Source organism: Lepisma saccharinum, chromosome 12 (genome assembly GCF_977018435.1).
Source record: "Lepisma saccharinum chromosome 12, izLepSacc3.1, whole genome shotgun sequence".
NCBI classification, from domain to species: Eukaryota; Metazoa; Arthropoda; class Insecta; order Zygentoma; family Lepismatidae; genus Lepisma; species Lepisma saccharinum.
The window spans coordinates 57,450,118-57,470,522 of NC_139240.1; the positions used below are offsets into that span (position 1 = coordinate 57,450,118).

Genomic DNA, 20,405 nt, shown 5'->3' on the forward strand with positions numbered 1-20,405 from the left:
TCATCCATGGGGTTGAGGGGGCAAAACAAAACTTATTTTTAACAGAGGTGGTCAAAAAACACTTTCTCAGAGAACGTAAGGAATATATACAGGGTGTACCAAAAGTCCCATTACCCCCTCTTTGAATTGTAGACAAACCTGCAAAATGTTATTTTAACAGCATGATGAGAGGATGGTATACCATTAAATCAGACCAATGGCCACCATTTACTCTGTGTGCACACCGCCATTTTCATGGTACAGTATTATTCGCCTCCAGGTGCGATGAGAAATCCTCCGTAACTTGGCTGGCGTGAGGGAAGCAAACGCACTGCGAACAGCTTCTTGAAGTTCCTCAGTTGTCTGATAACGATTATGGGCGACTTTCTGTTTGATGTGCCCCCATAGCGCATTATCACAAGATGTCAGATCTGGACTTCGGGGTGTCCATTTTAAAGGTGCTGGTAAATCCTCGACCAATCCGTTTGTCTCTGAACACATCATTGGGGAATTCTCTTAGAATGGCCACTCCAAAATCCGGAGCTGACATCTTGTGTTACGGAGGATTTCACATCGAACCTGGAGGCAAATAATACTGTGCCATGAAGATGGCGGTGTGCACACAGATCCTCTGGAGTAAATGGTGGTCATTGGTCTGATTTAATGGATACCATCCTCTCATCATACGCATGCTGTTAAAATAACATTTTGCAGGTTTGTCTACAATAAAAAGGGGGTAATGGGACTTTTGGTACACCCTGTACAGAGTGGGCGAAAAGTCCAAACTCACTGCTACACAGGTGTATTAGGACAAAGTAATAAATCAACTGTTGTGTATTACAAATTGCTTTTATTATTTAATAGGGTAGACCAGGGCATTACGGATCACAGGGCATTATGGATCAATGTAAGGTTCACGTGACCTGCAAAGAAAACTGTTGCAGGCACGAACTTGAAAAATATAGCGGATCATGCTATCATCTGTCCGCTTACTAGCTGCCTGTCTTTGTTCGCTGTGGCAGTTGGCGCGCGTCTGTAACAAGTGATTGTTGTAAGCAAGTTGGTGGAGACGGTGCAGAAAAAGTACCCATTGTAAGTTTTGTTCGACGTTTGGTAAGGTTGCATTGTAGAATGTAGGGGTTTAAGTGCTCTACAATTTAACACCTGATAAGGTAGGGTGTGTTTTTGCGATGTGCCAGTATTTGATATGACTAACCCTATTTGTTATTATTTAAATTGACATATGTCGAGAATATGCAAATCAGGGCATTACGGATCGGCCAAAACGGGGTAAGACGGATCTCCCACTTTCAGTACGTTTTACGTAATTTTACTTAACAGTATCTCTTCTAACACGACGCTTTCAATTTCCAGATAGTTCGCGATTATCAAAAGAAGTCCACCAGAAATTCGTGGTCTGTAATAGGAATGTGTGAAGCTGTGCGTTTGGTGACATCCGGAGAAAAGACTATTCGGCAAGCTGCGGAACTTTGTGGTGTGCCATATACTTCATTGCAACGAAGAACATCTGGTGGATCAGATGACGTTGGTCGTCCTGGTGTAAAGCAAGTGTTTAGTGATGAGTTTGAGCAGGCGCTTTCTTCGAGATTGTGTGATTTAGCTCGAAGAGGATTCGGGCCAACACCCAAAGCTGTGCAAAGATCCGTTTTCAAGTTTGCAGAGAAAGAGAACATACCGCATCCCTTTAATAAAGAAAAAGGACTAGTCAGGGCGTACGAACAAATGTCATGTCGAATGTAGACATGATTGCTAGCAATTCTTGTAGTTTTTGTAACATTTCATATGATGATCCAAGATGTGCACAGATGGGAGATTGGATTCAATGTCAGTCCTGTCGTAAATGGTATCATGAGCGTTGCGTAAATGCTGTCGGAAGAAAACAATTTGTGTGCGGTATATGTCAGATCCCAAAACTGTAATACAGTATACGGTACTTGTTTTTATGTTTTTTATGTTTTTAATCTTATGTTATATACATAAAATTAAACTGATCCATATTGCCCCGTTAGTGATCCGTTTTACCCCTGCTATCAGGGCAATACGGATCAATTGCAGTGTCTCACAAAATATTTTTTTCTGAATTGTATTTTCAACTTCTGGTTCTTTCAATGCTATGCACATGTAGTAGAAACTATAATTAATTTTTTGGTAGAGTTTTGTGTTGCTAGCATAATTCCTTGGCCAATAAAAACTGTTGTAAAGAAAAATTGTTCCGTAATGCCCTGGTCTACCATACACATAAAACAATAATAAAACAATGCTTACATAATTAACGATCAAAAACATGTGTGTGCAGTCCTCCAACTGTGCAGCAATGGGTAGGGACTTTTCGCACACCCTGTACTTCAATTTGTGGCAATTATTTATTTTGAATTATTTCAAAAGATAATATTTTCCAACGGAAAAAAGACAATGAACCAAATTAAATTTTTCACCGATCGTTTTCCTAGAGAGGCAAGTGCATTGTTTTAAAAGAAATAACCTGAACCATAAAGATTTCCACATCTTCCATGATGGTGTGATGCATCTTTTCTGTCTGGTTCCTGCATCTGATGAATTCCTTCATCTGGTCAGGAATTTCTAGACAGTGCACTGCATTGTGACACTGATTGGCAGGCGCGTTAAAAATAGAATGATCTGTATTGGGAACTCTGGTAATGTCGATTCACACATCTGACTGGCTTTCGTAGACATTGAAATCACTACTTAGAGAGAATATTTTTTTAGGCGCTACATGTATTATGCTTTTGTTCCTGAACATGGGCATCCGCGGGGAGGGTCAAGGAAGGTCACTTGACCCCCTCCCTGTCTTTATTTGTATTTTTTTTTGTCTGTTTTCTTGTGCTTTTTTTCTATTCAACCTTTTCTCAGTTTTACTACATCTTCAACCGTGTTTACTTCTTTCTTCTTGGTCACTTATTGGCTTCCGTACCCCTTTCTACACCCTCGATTTCAGGCACGTTTCAAATATTTTCGTGAAAATATTTAGTTCCTCATAACAAACACTGTTTGCAAATAGCGCGGAAGTTAATTTTTTAGATTTACGTGCTACGAAACTTACGTTTATTATGAAATTAAAATTCATTGCGTAACGTCAAAAAGGGTTTTCAGAACTTCTATGATGGCGAATGATGGATTCATGTCACAGGCGCAAGTCTGATTTTTTTCTTTTTCTTCTTATGATTGACTTGTGCAATGGGAACCTTTGCGATTGCGATATGTTATTTGTGTGATATATTGGCGGATTGGACATTTCAGACATTGGATTTCATTTATGCGACTTCAGAAATTGAAATTAATTATTTCTTTTTGGCAACTGCAGGTCGTAAAGGGGAGGGTTGTATTTTCTAAATAACATGTGGGATGGGATAATTTGCGACTTCTTATTTTTATGATGGGAAGGGAGTGGAGGGTGGTATTCTGTGGAAAAGGACAACAAGGACTTTCAACGTAGGAGTTACTTCATTTTTGGACTTACAAATTTAACTTCGACCCGCAATTCATTGCCTGGCCTTGGTAAAAAGAGATAAGTTACCTTCTTAGGTTTAATTTTAGCCTTCATTTTTTGTATCTTCGTGTGTCAATGCGGAAAACGAGAAATATTGTTGGACAGGTGACTCCGGCCAATTTCTAACATGCCTTTAAAAGGGACTCTATGGATAAAGGCGGGTAGACGGAGCGTAGCGGAGCGGTAGCGGGGCCGCGGTAGCGGTAGGAGGCGGTAATTCAATTACCCCAAGGGCGGAGCCCGAAATTGGTGGGAAATTTGGACACAACAATTTCAAACGACAAAATCTCAACTTTAAACGGCTGTACAGTCGTAAATACTTCTTTCCGCGCTCAATTTTTCTTATATTCACAATTAGGATCACATAATCTGCATAAAGAAAAAAATATTTTAAATTCGAGGGTGTAGAATAGGGTACCCGACCCCATTTATTTATCTGTGTTTTCTCTTCAATTTTCTGTCTCTTTCTTCTTTATTCTTTCTCTCTATCGATCTTCTGTTATTCCTTTTGCTTTTCTTTTTCTTATCTGCCTTCACTCTTTTTCTCTCTCTCTCGTTTTTCTATTCCATTTTATTTAACTCTCGCTTCTCTATTTCTTTCTTTTTCTTTCTCTCTCTCTCTCTCTCTCTCTCTCTCTGTCTCTCTCTCTGTCTGGATCTTCAATTCCCTTCCTTTCTCTCATTCTATACCGCTTCTTTCATCTCTTCTTCTATCTTCCATAAAGCACTTCTTTCTTATGGTGATGTGTGAACATGATATCAATATATCTTACTAAGGGACAGAACTTTTAAATTTAAACCCCCCCCCCCCCATGCTTTGTCACAATAGCTATTCTGTAAACACTATCGGTACTTCAGGCGTATTTCATTTGCGGAAATGGTGTGCATCCCCTTACACCCCTCTGACGCCGCTTATGTTCAGGGTACCTTGGCTTGTCAGCCTACCACCCTCTACCATCACCACCCTAATTCATTAGGATCGTGACATACTTATTCTTCTGTCTGCAGTAATTGGACCAACCACTACTATTTTTTGGGAGTAACATCGGGGAATTCTCAATTCAGAAGCACAAGCCACAAGTTGTGCATATTCTACGCGGGTTCTGAAGAAGATTGTTTACCAAGCAACAGTCGCAGAGTCCAATCACTGCAACAATACCTGAAAGATTTATTCCCGCTTCAGGATTTCCCAACTCGGGACCTATGGAAATTCCAGTGAAAACAGTGCCGTCTCAGGAACTGCACTTTTAACAGTTGCATATTTCAGTGAAATGTCTTCCCAACTCAGGACGTCCAAGTAATTGCCTCGGGGGAGGATGAACTGGCGTTTGAAATAGTAGACAATTACGCACACCTGTGTAACTGCTAAACCTAACCAAACCTAACCTACAAGCAAAAGATCTGCAATATAATCAGAATATATTAGAGGAAAGAAGGAACTCCCCTTAAGGCACAGTTCTTTTTCTACGAATGGATGTATATGTATGCTGCAGGTAACGTGCAGCAGTGTTGCTACATGAAGGGAAATTTCCCTTTTGCAGGGAAATTCGGACCGAAATTTTAGCCAAAAGGGAAATTTCCCTTTTGCAGTGAAATTCGGACCGAAATTTTAGCCAAAAGGGAAATTTCCCTTTTGCAGGGAAATTCGGACCGAAATTTTAGCCAAAAGGGAAATTTCCCTTTTGCAGGGAAATTCGGACCGAAATTTTAGCCAAAAGGGAAATTTCCCTTTTGCAGGGAAATTCGGACCGAATTTTTAGCCAAAAGGGAAATTTCCCTTTTGCAGGGAAATTCGGACCGAATTTTTAGCCAAAAGGGAAAAGGGAATTTCGATGAAAAATATGCAGGGAAATTTTAAGGTCATCTGAATACATTATTACAGTTTATGTCAATTTCGAATTTCATATCCACATTCTTGTTATTTACTTATTTTGCTCTTCCTACTTGTTTTTGCTCCTTTAAGTTTATGGTATGTACGTTGCTTTTATGCATCTTTGGAAAAATAGTAACCATGAGGATTAACGATTAAATGGATTCCTGAGCAGGATTTAAACCTGTTCAGGAAGTGATGAAACTGAAATGTGAATTTTTTAAAAAAAATATTTTTTATTCAAACGAATAACGAATCCAACGGAATACGTTACTACGTACTACTACTGCTTCCACCACCACAACTAATAATGCTGCTAATACTACTACTACTACTAATTATTATTATTATATAATTTGCTTAGGTGAAGGGAAAAATTGGTCCCAAAAGGGAAATTTTGCCCCTTGGAAAGGGAAATTGTGCCCTCATATTGTGGCAACACTGACGTGCACTAAGGATAAGAACCTCTCAAAAACAGGTCCTTACCTCTCCCCCTTCCCTCCCGAGGCACCGGTTCCTGAGTTGGGAACATACCACGTGAAAATATCGGTTCCTGAATTGGGAACTTTCGTCACACAGTTCCTGATTTGGGAAATGGCGCAAAGATCATTGTTACTATCATTACTGTTTTCTCGCGATCTTCTGATTTTTCGTAACTGCCACAGAAATCCTGTGCTGTGGGTATGCAACTTCGAACCCCCCCCTCTTCCTTAAACAAAAGTTTCTCGCGTGCCACGTGTAGTAAATCCAAAGAAAAGGATACAGCTTCCCTTTGCACGTGGAATATTGTATCCGGGAATCTTTCCAAAAGTGACAATAATGTGTTTTTTTTTTTTCGAGTCTGATTTGAATACGGCCCGGCACATAGCTGAGCTGAAATCAATTTCCCCTCTTTTTTTAAATCCTCTTCTTCTTCTTTTTGCTATAAAGCTCTGTTCCTCTCTCTCTCTCTCTCTCTTTTGACTGAATATATTGGGGAAATTTGCGACTCCTAGTGTTTTTGTTGCAGAAACTAAGGAACGGTGGAGCGATGCCAGCCAGAACTCTTGCTTTTCTTCTTCTTCTTCTTCCTCCTCATCTTCTTCCTGTTCTGCTCGCAGCGCCACCTACGAAAGTTCAGCCCTTGCATTTTATCGTCGTATACCGCAAGGTTCGAACTTTACGAAGCGTCACATAGCTTGAATTCGGATGAGGCTAGCCCCAGAAGTATTGATTTCCATGATGTTTCGAAGTAGAAAAATGCCCTTCTTCACCCTTCTCCCTCCTCCCTTACCCTAAATGGAAAGTAGGGTATGGAAGACGGAAAAGGCTTATGTAGGTTTTTTTACTGCCTGGTGGATGGAGGTGAGGAGTTATTATTTTTTTACTCATGGCCATTTCGTTTTTACTTTTCCCGTCAAGGCCACAGTGGCGGAGAATCCTATAATGTGACATGCCGGAAATTGAAACTGGGAGATTATTGTACAGTCGGCGTGAAAAGTTATGTTCGATTACGACGAATCGGCACGACTATATGCAGACGACATTGCATTTATATCGGGTTGCATATCATCTTAGGATGAAACTTCTTTTAAAAAAAAAAAAAGAGATCCATTTTTATTGATGAATTGCAATATTTTTACACTGTCGGTACAGTCTAATGCAAAATTAATATCAGGTAAATGTCCATCACCATTCATCACTATGTTTTATGTAATGCGATGTCCGAGAATTGAAAGAAAAGCATCGTACAGTGGACATCTGAATCAGAATAATTGCAAGTTCCCGCGCAATCTCCATTCTTGTCCCAAAGACTTGTTTCATCGACAAGGACATCTAAACCATGCACTTTTAGTCAATTCTTAGTGCCAAGTCAGGGTTAGGAGGCGGATGATCATGCCGGAAATACAGGGTGGTCCAAATTGATGGGACACATTTTGTTTTGTATTTTCAGACAGTAGGAATATTCTAACATTTTTCAAATGCATGTTATTTGAAAGCATGAGCTTGGGAGTTTATATTAATTCAATTGTCATTTTATTGTTGTAATGAATTATGATGCTGTGGACTCCGGTTGAAATTTCTTATGTGGAAGCTAGTGGAAGCTTCATCATTATATCACAAACGCGATTCAGAAAACATTTTGAGAAGCATGAAGCAACATCTCAGATTGTAATCCTGCGTGCTGTGAAAAACATCGATAGGACAGCTAATGCCGACAAGAAACCTTCACCCGGGCCTAGTGCAAGGAACATTTAACGCCCGGAGAATACTGTCGAGCAATATCCCAACCATAACAGTTACTGCTGACCGCTGCAATGTTATGTTGATCACGTTTCTCGTTTCCTAAATGAAGTGGCTCGGTCTTACACAAATGTGGATGCAACAAGATGGTGTGGCCAGTCATTTAGGATTAATACCAATGAGAACTCTTAGAGACCATTTCCCTGGTCGCCTCATTTCCAGATTCGGCGATATCAATTGGCCATCCAGATCACCAGATATAGCCCCCCCGGGTGTACACCAAAAGACCCGGAACAACTGCTGAACTCAAGGGAAACATCTTGAGGGAGATACAGGTCATTTAGGCCGATTTGCTGCGCCGAAGTATGGCTTCGAGAGCCAAAGAACGTTCTCAAGGTGGTGCACATCTGCGGGATGTTATATTCAAACGATGAACAGTGCTGCAAACTCCTGTATCTTGGTTATGTACAAGGGTTGGATAAAAAGTAATGGCAACACTGGTATAATTGCTACTTGACTGTATTGGCAGAGGAGCACGTGTTACATTCCTTCAATGTAATCGCCCCCCCCCCATCTCTACGACCTTCTGCCACACGTATGGAAGGCGTCGTACACCGTCAGCGCGTCCATCTCTGTCGATGTCCCGCAGTGACCGCCCTATAGCACGTATGATGGCTTCGCGCGTGTCGTAGTGCTTCCCGCCCAGTGGTTCCTTCATTTTGGCAAAAAGGTCGTAATCACACGGTCTCATACCGGTGAATACGGCGGATGTTCCAGCACCTCCCACTACCAGTGATGCAGGAGCGCCGTCACAGTGTTCGCAGTGCGACACTTTGCATTGTCAAGCAGGATGATGGGACACCGTGCCAGAACGTGCCGTCGCTTCCTTCTTAATGCGAGACGAAGGTGGTGTTGCAAGAAGGTGCAGTAGTAGGCTGCGTTGACCGTCTGCCTAAGAGACGTTGTTCTTCTTGCCTAAACATATTGTTAGGGCGCTTGCACTCTCGTCCTCTGCTTCAGAGCACTGCTGTTTTTGACTGAATAACATACAATCGCACCCCACTCACTATACTTCCTCGTCTGACATTCCTTTATCAACCACGAAACGGTTGTGGCGCTGTGACTCACCCCTTTCACGGGACAGCAGTGTTGCCATTACTTTTTATCCAACCCTTGTATTACACATAGTGCTTAATAAATGTGCTTGTTTCATCCCTAGAAATTTGCATTTTAAATGCGTCCCATCAATATGGACCACCCTGTATGAGGCCTGTAATCATGTAGGTAGACGACAATGTATAATGGCTTTCTATTGGTATTTTCCTTCAGAATTGATCGACTGGTATGGAATAATATACAGTATTAAATTTCATACATAGCACACGTTCATAAGAAGCTTTACAATTAAAACCTATAGGGTAACTTCGGTGAATAACGCCACCAATTGGTCATTTCGTTCTAGAACTCATACATTTTTATTGTTAGGAACATGAAACTTACATGTATAGGAGAATGAACTTTCCTCTATTGTGTAATAATAAAATATTGATTGCACTGTTATAATGAAAGCAATAAAATTCTAAATTCTGTGTTAATGCAAAATGGCGTTATTTCCAGACCTGTCGGGTAATAACGCCATGTTCATAATTACAAGTAAAACATTCACATTATCCTAATTACAAGTAAAACATTCACATTTTCTTTACTAAACTGTACTAGGAAAAATAATTACTGTAGTAAGTTATTAGAAAAAAAAAGTCTTTTTTTGTCTTTTCGCGATACCCAGTCCCTCAAAGTTTTGCGAGGAACGTGCAGCACATGCTATCTTCTATCCCTTGTTTGATGGCCGCCATAGCTTGCCTCAAGTCATCCACTGACCATTTGGCCCGTATATTTCTACATTTCCTCGCCATCTGAAAGAGGAAATTAGCCGAGAATAAATATCTGTACGCCTCGAAAGTAACTGAGCAAGGATAAACCTATTTTCGAAATCAACATTTTCTCAAATTTGAGTTTAAATTGAGTGGCGTTATACCCCGACACGATGATGGCGTTATTTCCCGAAACAACAGACTGTAGTTTAACCAACTGTTCTAAACTTACGACACCGACCATGAAAACCGTACACACATCATTCACTTACGTAATAAACGTATTGTGTACGTACAGCATTGTTAACATTTAAAATCTAATCCTACAATAGAAAAACACTCACCTTTGTCGGCGCGATGAAAATGTGGACCCTTTTTCCTCGAAACTCCACTCAAACGTCTACACTGTTCAAAGTGTTTCTCTTAAATGAAGGCTCGACAATGGCAACCGTTCTTATCAGCAATGCTACCAGGCACCATTGTTTATGGCACAACGGTGAGTCACACCTTAACTTTACATGCATCCATGTTTTCAGAGTTGAAACTTTGAAATGGCGTTATTTCCCGCCTGGCGTTATTCACCGAAGTTACCCTATTCTTATTTCAATGAGTTTTAGATACTATTCGCGTTCTAGGTTTAGTTGCGGGTAGAGGATTCCAAACGTTGTTGTTTTAATTGACTTAACATAGCTCTGTTACATCAGCTGATCATCTCAAACGTAATGCAGTGTACCAACTGTTGAAATTTTTCGCTGGGTTTTGTGAACCATTAGCATTCTATTTCCACAACTTGCAATTCTAAGTAACCATTCTACATTTAAAAGACGTGTAGATTGAAAAGGATATAAGGGTTTTTGGAAACCCTAGGATGTTATTGCCTTTGTGTATGCTACTATAGAGGATGTTCAGAAACTCCGAACTCGGTGGTGGAATTCTTTGATTACTTCTGGGTGCAAGTGCACATGGTGGTAACATTGCTTTTATTGTGTCATCTACCCCATGTCGGAATCAATGTCAAGGGGTAAAAGAGAGAGGCTATAGGCCTAATTAGAATTGTATTTGTCTGCTACTTTTTGCTAATAGCGGCGATGAGGATGAGAAATCATATCACAGAATCTTCCATGAGACCACAACGACACCATACATACAAATACACAGTATCAGTTAGTTTTGTCGTAATATTGTGAATGAATTGTGCAAACTTTTCTTATCTATTGTTTTCTTGTTCTTGCAGCACCCTCTGGCCGAGATGAGGAGGTGAGGAGGGGGCGCCAGCGTCGCGACGAGCCCCGCCGTCACACGCTATCAGGCGACCAAGCCAGCTCGCTCACTCGGAGCATGGACTTAGAGGTGAGTTATATTTTTGAGTTGAGTTATTAAGCGTTACTCGTGACAAGGGTTAATAGTCCACTGTCCGAGTTTGCCCCGTCCTAACTTTTGACTCCATTAATGATTCTTGGACTTCTTTTGCAGTGTTGTTGTCCGACACCGAGTTTTGCATTACAAGGTGATGCCCTAATGTTTTACAAATAATGTAACGCTGTCGAAATTGGGAAATAATTCTGATGGTCTCTATTGTAGCCTTGATCACCCTGTAAAGTGGGATCCGTGAATAATACCGTGCAAATTGTCCCTAATCATGTTCGTGCACTTTATTTGACCCAATAAGAGCTTCAAGAATTTAAAGAAAACTCAAGACAAGTTGGCTTCTGCACCAGCATACATAAAAATCCATCGCTTAAAAACACACAGGATATTAGAGAAAAATTAATAAAAATAGTCATGGACAATTTGCACGGTAATACTCATGGATCCCACTCAGTGCCGGATCTACAAATCTTGCCCCTCTCCCCGCAAAATATTACCAAAGTCCCCCTCTTCGTACCTACCTATCTTTACACGCACACACGTGTGTGTGTATATGAGACTGGAAAATTTGTTACAATCACGCAGTCATAACTTTTTCCTGATTAAAGATAGTTTGAAGAAACCTTCACTACTGCATTTCTCGTGAAATTCTAGCCTGATTTGATTCTATAGAGCGACCACAAGGAAAAAAACCTTGGACGAAAAGTCCCCGCGCAGCTTTCACTTCTTGCGTTGAGCTCGGGCCATAAGGAAGCATGGTCCACTCTCCCCCTCCCCTCCTCGCGGAAGTGCGGTGCACAGGAGTCGCGGGTCTGCGCAGGTTTCTTTGCTTGTCGTTCCACTATAGTCTGACTGCCATGCGGCTAATCCGGGGTGGGTGATCTAATGTCAGAATTCTACCGACTTGTCCCCATATAAAGTGACTCTAGGATCCACCCAGTCTCAAATCAAATGGTACCCGGAAGGCGGGGGGAGGGATAAAGGCGGCCGCAGCGTAGCGCTGATCACATCACCTTCAAGATGGCCGACATCGAAAATATGTGGGGCCCACACACACTAAATGTGCCTTCATGACACTGTGCTATGTACACACAGTGGCGGATTAAGCTTCCTCGCCTCCCCTAGGCACAAACTTAATATGCGCCCTTCTCAAAAAAAAAATGAGTAACTTATTTGCAGTAATTTTACAGGGTAATATAAAAATTAGTGAACATACTGAAATAAAAAACAAAGGATAAAAATCAATAACAAACTATTTATTTTCTGTATGTGCTATACCTAAAATTATGTAATGTATTGAGAAATTAAATTCACCAGTCATAAATGAAGCCGCTTCCGCCTCACTTTGGTTGCTGCAAACTCGTGTATAAGTTCTTCAAAGTTAATGTGTCCATCAGTCAAGATGTCTGCTTCGATGTGGAGAATAGATAACTCGTTCAGTCTTTTATTACACATGGTTGAACGGAGATAAGTCTTCAGTCTTTTTAGGGCAGAAAACGAACGTTCAGCTGAACAGTTTGCTACAGCAGTACACAAAAAACACTATTACTTAAAAATCTTGTCTTACCTGCTATGAGTTTTTGCGGTTTAGAAAAATCGTTTTCAGCATTCTGATTAATTCTACGTCTTAGAAGAATGTCAATTGTAGACTCATTCAGACATCACTCGGCAGGATCGTCACTAACGAAATTTGAACTCTCACTGTCACAATCAGGAACTCCTACGAACTGAGGGGACACTGCCTCAGGTGCACTTTCTTCCTCCACTAAACCCACAATATTTTCGACATTTTGCATTTCACAGAGTTCACTCGATGTAGCCGCTTCCACTTCAATTTTTTAACTGCTTTCGGAAACCACTTGTTCCTTTCTCCTAAAAAACGTGTCCACTGTACCACTGCATAAAAAAAACCAAAAAAAAACCACCAAATCGGAAACGCACTAGCGACAAATAAAACTGAATGCACCAGCCAGAGAATACAGTAAGACAAAAACTAGTTGCGGTCCACGCGAAAGCTGCACTCACTCACTCACTCACTTATCAGCAGTGTTTATGTGTTTATTTTTTTTTAAGACTATCATTGTTACAGATGCGAGTTTCAAACAATCAGTCTTCTTTCCTGCCTGGCCATTAACAAACGCTTAGTGGAAGATCGAGGGGTATGTACTTATTTATAGGGAAAGGAACTTTAGGTAAATAAATGTTTTTTCTGCGATAAGATACAGACCCTCATTTTTGCCAAAATTCTGATCATAGCCTTATATGTCAACACAGCAAATTTTATTTTACATAAAAACACATATTTTCCAGTTTTCCGTATGTAAATACATATTTTGCGAATTTTCATTTTAAATACATAAAATCGCTCATTGACTTCATCTACCTCGAAATCCTCGAAGGAAAAATGTTTATACTCTGCACCTCTTTCATATCGAGAGTGCTAGGTTTGTTTTGTCTTTGAACACCCTCGCTGGCAGACTTCTGGTACCTCGCCTACGATCCTATTGGGAGAAAATAGCTGTAAGTACCTGGGGCTGGCTACACGTAACAATAGCAAGGCTTTTTAATGAAGCAATGCAGCTATTGTGGCCGGAAGGCATAAAATTTGACAATGTTCTTCTCCTCGTGACAGATGCTGCAGCTTACATGAAAAAAGCTGCAGTAGGCCTTGCCGTTAGCTACCCCAAAATGGTGCACGTTAAATGTGTGGCTCATGCGTTGCATAGAATATGTGAAAAGATAAGAGCTCTTTATCCGAATGTCGATAAACTGGTTTCAAATGGGAAGAAAGTTTTTATCAAGTCGCCTAGAAGAATAGACATTTTTAAACAAAAATGTCCTGAGGTTCCCCTTCCTCCTACACCTGTAGTTACGCGATGGGGCACTTGGTTGGATGCAGATGTTATGGCCAGAACTTTGAAAATATTGTATCTGTTGTAAATGATATCGACAAAGAAGAATTCTGCAAGAACTGTTGATGGAGCCCTCCTTAAAAGTCGAATTGGCATACATCTCAACAAAACCTGTCCATTCTCTCTAATTCCATATGAAAGCTTGAATCGTCCGCGAACACTTTGGCAGCTTCCATTGGTAAAGTCCGTATAGTAGAAACGAAACTGCAAGAACTCACTGGATCTAAATGTCTAAATGTACAGAATTTTTTGGGAAAAACTAAGGTTTTCAAACTTTGTGCCAAATTGCATGTGCTTTGGAAAGTGAAGTAGAGGAAGACGAAGCTTTGGAAAACTTAAGCGTTAGTGACATTTCGTGATTCAAATATGCAAGAATTGTTTCTTGTGACGTGGAGCGATGTTTCTCACAATATAAGATGCTTTTTAGAGATAATCGTCACAGATTTACAATGGAGAATTTGGAAAAAACTATGGTGATCCACTGCAACTCTTCCAAAAAATAGCTCGCTAAGAGGTAATCATTTAGAAACTAATTTCAGGTGTTTAAAATGCATGTTATAGTTTGTTTTTGTTACCAAATGTTTTTATTTTTGTCACATATTTTCCGGTTTTTATCACATATTTTCAACATTTATGACACATAAAAAATAAATATTTCTGAGTTTTTTAGCACATAAAGTTCCGTTCCCTACTTATTTACAAAAACAAACCAACAAAGGCTGGGCGGCTTGCATTGTCATTGTAAGCGATAAAATCCACAGCAAGGGTTAAAAACAAATTGATTGGCGCCTGAAGGAGTCAGAGCAGACAAAACATTTCTTGATTTCATCAAGGTTTCTTTCGTATGAAGCCAAAGTGTTGCAAACCGTTGATTTGAAACATTGGTTTCATAGGTCTAAATTGTCACTGTGTACGTAAGACACTTTTTATTATTCTTGATATTCTGGAAAAAAGATTTGCCGCCCCCAAGAGTTGCCGCCCCTAGGCACGTGCCTAGTGGGCCTATTTGGTAATCCGCCACTGTGTACACAGGGAACTTTAACTTCATCTGTATATGTTGTATTCGTTTCTGTACCCATAAGTAACTAACTTTATTTTTGCATACGCAAATACGAACTCTCTACTATGTTAATGGCTGAGGGCCCCCCTGTAATTGTCTCAGGGCTCGCCCGCACTGCGTTGTTTTGCGGCTTGTAGATCCAGCACTGATCCCACTGCCCGCATAAACAAACTACGATTGCGGAATAAATAACGGTGCTGTGGAGTAACAATGCATTCTAAGAATAACTTCAAACAATGGTCAATACTTTTCTCGTTTGGTCTGCATGCGTATCGCGATAAACCGAAAAGTTTCTCACTAACCAACTTTTTCGTGTTACGGTCTGATGATTTATACAAAAATCCTCGTAAGCAAATTAATTCACTCAGGCGAAGAATATCATATCTACAAATATGATAGATCCCGTAGAAAGAAACTGGCGAAGTTGTTCAAGCGGTTTGATATTTATTGCTTTTAAAGTATTTACTAGAAAAAAATTAAGCGTTTTGCAAAATTGCATAATTATGAAAAATTCAGATCACATGAATTTATGACGGGTTATATATGACAGTGGTGTGTCAAATGGTAAATGTGTAGCGTAAGCTAATCTAGGCTGAACCTACAGAGAAGGGTTCAGCCTAGATTATTTTCCACCTGGCAGGGCAGAAGGAAAACATAACTTGGTGTACAATTGTATATGATTGATGCCAACGTGGAAATTCTGGTTAGACCAGTTTTTTTGTCTTGTGCGAAATAAACTGTTATGGATCCAAGAGATTGACGTAGTTTCAGTTATACAAATAGTGAAGTTTGTAATTGGTTTCCGGAGAACTGTCAGAATTATTTTACTGTGTTCTTCCACTGCGTAGAAGTTTTGACAGTTGCAGCTTAGGGATTTGAACTTTCATCGTTCCGAAAGAAAACAAGTACCGGCTTGGCTACACTGTTGGAGATACAGGACGAATGCAATTGTCACGGTTAGTTTGTTCTTAGATAAGAATTACTCGGTAATATTAACCCAGCGTTTAATGTTCTGACCAGTGATGTGAGACTAACGGACACAACTCGTGCAATATATTATACACTTACAATGGAAACTGTGTAAATAATGGGACATCCAACATACGTTTAACATGTAGAGTTTTCGTTTAAAATTGAAGCTACAAAAATGTCTTGCATTGTTCTTTAATGTTCTAGCATTTATCTGCCAAACACATTACATTGCACCATGCTATGTTTGTGAGTATGTTACATTAAATTGGTTTACCTCAGCTGCAGATATATATGGACTGACATTGTTCAAAATGACAGTTTTCTTTCATAACAAAGGTCCTTGGATCAGGGTGCGAAATAGTAAAAGGTGGGGGGGGGGGGATTTGTTACAATAACAAAATATAAGAAAATTAGTTTTGACTTCAAATATTCTTTACTAAGGATAATATCGAAAACACTCTTTCTTTGAAAAGATCATTAACACACACCAATATAAATATATGGACATTAAAAGTAAAACAAGAAAGCTAGATAAATATAAGTATGAAATCTAATTGCTCTATGCTAATAGAAAGCAAAATATTTAAATTATTTTGTAATTTATTGATGATACCTTAACCAGTTAGTACAGAAATTAGGTTGCCACTTTATAAAATATGTGATGTACATAATAGTAACAAATGTATTCCTTTATAGATACACTTACGTAACAATAATGTATTTTTAAATATTTAGTAATTCAATTTTGTATTAGATAACATTGTAAACATGTTTGTCATATCATAATTATATATATAAATACATATATGTACATATGTATATGCGTGTACATTCCTGTATATTAAGATCTTTCCCCCAGCTGTGACAATGACTACGCAACGTAAAATAAACCCACGTGTCCTTCCGCTAGTAAACTCTGGTAACGAGACTACATTCTATCGATGGCGTAAAATGGAGCATGACGCTACGAACAGAATTAACGGTGATGCTGTGTGAAACGAAGGTTTAGGAGAAGTGCCAGGTATTCGGTTGGCGCCAAGCGAAGGGTTTAAAAAGAAGAATGGAATTCTGGGAAATGGGTAGTGCGAACTGATCAACGACCGTTCCCATTTGGCCATGCCTCAAGTGGGACCACGTTCGCGTTCTGACGTGTTTGTCTCCTTGGAAACGTGTTTGGACAGGACCTCGAAATGGACTGTTTCTTCTCGGGCAGAGAAACGCTTGGTCAAGTTGGGGTTATGTACGATCGTAAATACTTTTCGGTCCCCAAAGGTGTTTCCAGCTATGTCTGGATTGTTCTACATCAATGTTGCCATCCCGTGTGCGTTACTTCAAATTTCCTTAGGCCTGCTATAGACGGAAACACATATTGCTAACATAAATGCTATGTAAATGGTTCGAAAAATCTTATAGGAGATAGTACTTGGAATCATTTCATGTAACTTTTCTGTTAGCTTTTGCGATTACAATGTATAATATATACAGCACGAAAGGCACGTCGAGTTACACCATCTAGTGTGAGTACACGCACCGTGTTTACAATTGAAGCAACTAAAATATTCTTGCATTTGTGTACTGTATATGTTATTATAAAGTATGTATTTAAGCAGCGTCATTGTTTTGTATCTAAAAAACTTGTTATAAGAAACGTTATTCCTATCGGTTGAACAGTTATAGGCATTTAAAAATGTGAAGTGATGCGTTGTTTACATCTTTCTCCGCCGCCATTACATCTGCACACGTGACCTAAGCTGGCTTCTGATTGGCTGTGGTACGGAAATAAGGATCGATCCTATCCGTGAAGATGCCATGGGCCATGGCTTTTGAAATGCCATAATATTTTTTTCTTATTTTACACGGTAACATTTTGGTCATTAGATAAATGTTAAGAATGTTAAGAAAAATGCTAAAATAAATGCTTTCGACAAAAGTGGGCTTTAGCCCGACGGCACACGACACGAGAAATCCCAATTAGATTGTGTACCCATTGTTTTAAAGGATTGGTCTTGCCCAGGATAGGTACAGATGGAAGGCTTGTGTCGCTGCAGCCATAAACCTTTAAGAAGGCTGTAGAGTTAGTTGCTTTAAACCATATTTTAACTATTTTAAGAACATCTCCTTTTTTGTGATAGCAGGATTCCGCTTTTCGTGTTGGCAACACTGTCTGTTGATGTAGCTGTTTGGGGATGTTATACATTGTACACTTCGTCGTGATTTCGCCCATAGTCCTATGCGATGCGATGCGACGCGTTCAAGGTCGATTAGTCGATGTAAACCAGCTTCACGCCCATTTGACCAGTTCCGCAGCCACTGGAGCGTAACTGGAAATCCATTTCCCTCCAGTTCCAGCAGGGGAAAAAAAGAATGTTCCAGCCCTGTCAGTTTTCTGGTGATTTTGGACTGGCTCATGTCAAAACTGGAATCAAAAGAGACGAAAAAAAGTGGCGGCAGAGAGAGAAAAAGGAGATAACAATCAGAACGAATCGCGTTTTCAGAATTAACTTCCTCTATTTAGGGCAACTACTGAACGTGCTGAATAATTTTGAATCCTGGCGTCCAGTTTTAATATTGATTTTTCTCCTTTTGTGTGATTTTTCTCTTCACGCTGTATTTAGAGCCATCTGTGATTGTCAAATAAATATGATACCAAGCAGTGTTTTGTTTCCTCGGGGCGCTTTACGATTATCCATTCGCACTTGTCTGACAGAATTAAACTACAAGATACATCGCAAATACCCTCTATTAAACTGTGTCTCCTAAACATATGCAACACGTTTCACTTTGTTGTATCTATGGGGTGCTGACATTCAAGGGGCATTATGTGTAATATTGGTTTGGTTCAATGTACTTCGCATTGATGTCTTCGTCACATGGAAAGAGTAAGCGCGTATTTTCTTTCCTTGCTGTACATGTACATATACGAGGGCTGTCCGAAAAATTCCTGAACTTTGTAAGTAAACTAAATTTCCTCTCAGAAACTATTTGCCTTGTTACCATGAAAACACTTCCCTTCACTAGTATATATATATATATATATATATATATATATATATATATATATATATATATATGTTACACACAACACTGCCAGCTTTGTTTCCATTGGTTGAAGCATTTCTTGTGTTCTTATTTTGAGATACCGCGCAGCACCAGTGGCGAATTTTCCTTCAACGAGCCAATCATCAGCATCATTGTCTTTGATCTGTTGTTCGGGACATGCTGTATACTACACCAATGTCTTACGTATACATACTACGTACATTGCTGGCTTATTTGTTTCCCCGCTAATGACTCCGATTTTGCTTTTCTACGTCAATTTTTTTTTGAACGAATAAAAATAATTTTGCTGGTGACAGATCAGGCGAGTAAGGAGGTTGCGGAAGTACGGTGGTCCTGTGTTTCACCGAAGACAGACCACTTAATAATACGGTGACTTTGTCAAAATGAATCCTCATATTTTTTTTCTTCTTATATCCTTGTGGATGAAATTCATGTTGCGCAGAAATCTCGTAACGGAAAATTCATTCCCAAATCATCTGTGTAACTTTCGAAATGTCTCCGTAAAGAATTATTCAATCTGACACGGAATTTCACCAGTAAATATCACTAATTTGATGCGCATTACAAGTGTAGACACTTAATGCGGCTTTCGATTGTATATCTGCCAATATTGTCACTAGATGGCATTATTGGACGCATTGCTGGTTGCTATTTATAGCCGGGAATTTCCCATCAAAATTTCGAAGTATATGATAATGTTTCTGTAAGTAATTGATGTAGTTCTAAAGCGTCATAGTAATATGCATTTTTCATGTCTTTCCTGCTTTTGGTTCTTCTGCTAGTGTCACGTTGTCGCTTATGCATTATAAAGTATTATTTATTTTATTCAAGGGGAGTGAGGAGATGGACAGGGTAACGAACACTGCGCTTTATACAATTACATGCGTAATGTATCAAGCACGAGATGTCTAATACATTTTATCTAGTTGGGTGATCCAATAAAGGTAAAGTTCCCCGTGCATATAGCGCCGTGCCATAAAGGGGATGTGCGAGTAGGACCCCACACATTCTCGATCTGGGACATATTGGATCTGATGTGATCAGCACCACGCTCCGGTCGTCTTTACCCCTCAGAGTTGCCCCCAGGTACTCATTGATTTGATGCTGCTTGCCCCGAAGACTTAGCTCAGACTATGCTTCGTGGCATGAGATTGGAGGACCTACAGGAGGTTAAAACAGCTTTGAAACGGTGAGGCAGGGAGTGTTCTGTGGAATTTTTCCAAACTGGTTTTGAGGGCTGGATAAAACGCTGGCACAAATGCATCGAACGTGATGGGAACTATGTGTAAGGGTAACTCTGAGTGGAGGACACTACAGGCAAACTATATGTGTGTTTATTGTTTCAATCTTTCCATTATTAAACAAATTATACCTTAACAGGCAAAACTTTTTGATACCCCCTCGTATATTTTGATTAAAACAGCTAAATATATATTTACGTAACCAACACTTCATGTATTTCACATTGTGCTTTCCCTTCATATGCATTATATCTCGCTACAAGTATAAATATATTCAAAGAAGAAAACTATGGCTTTGAAGTGGTTTTCCGATCCGCACA

General features: G+C 39.7%; 1 protein-coding gene across 23 annotated transcripts in view; it reads left to right on the forward strand.

Annotated features, from left to right (window-relative positions):
- The window catches only part of LOC145996124 (coiled-coil domain-containing protein AGAP005037), a 1,065,133-nt gene that overhangs the window by 779,298 nt on the left and 265,430 nt on the right, over positions 1-20,405 (forward strand). For all 23 annotated transcript variants that reach the window (XR_014442750.1, XM_083132404.1, XM_083132407.1 and 20 more), the window contains one exon: positions 10,707-10,822. Coding sequence is in view for 22 of the 23 variants with exons in the window: in XM_083132404.1 (XP_082988530.1) it covers positions 10,707-10,822 (116 nt within the window). In the remaining variant the exon portion in view is untranslated. The remainder of the gene's footprint in view (positions 1-10,706; positions 10,823-20,405) is intronic.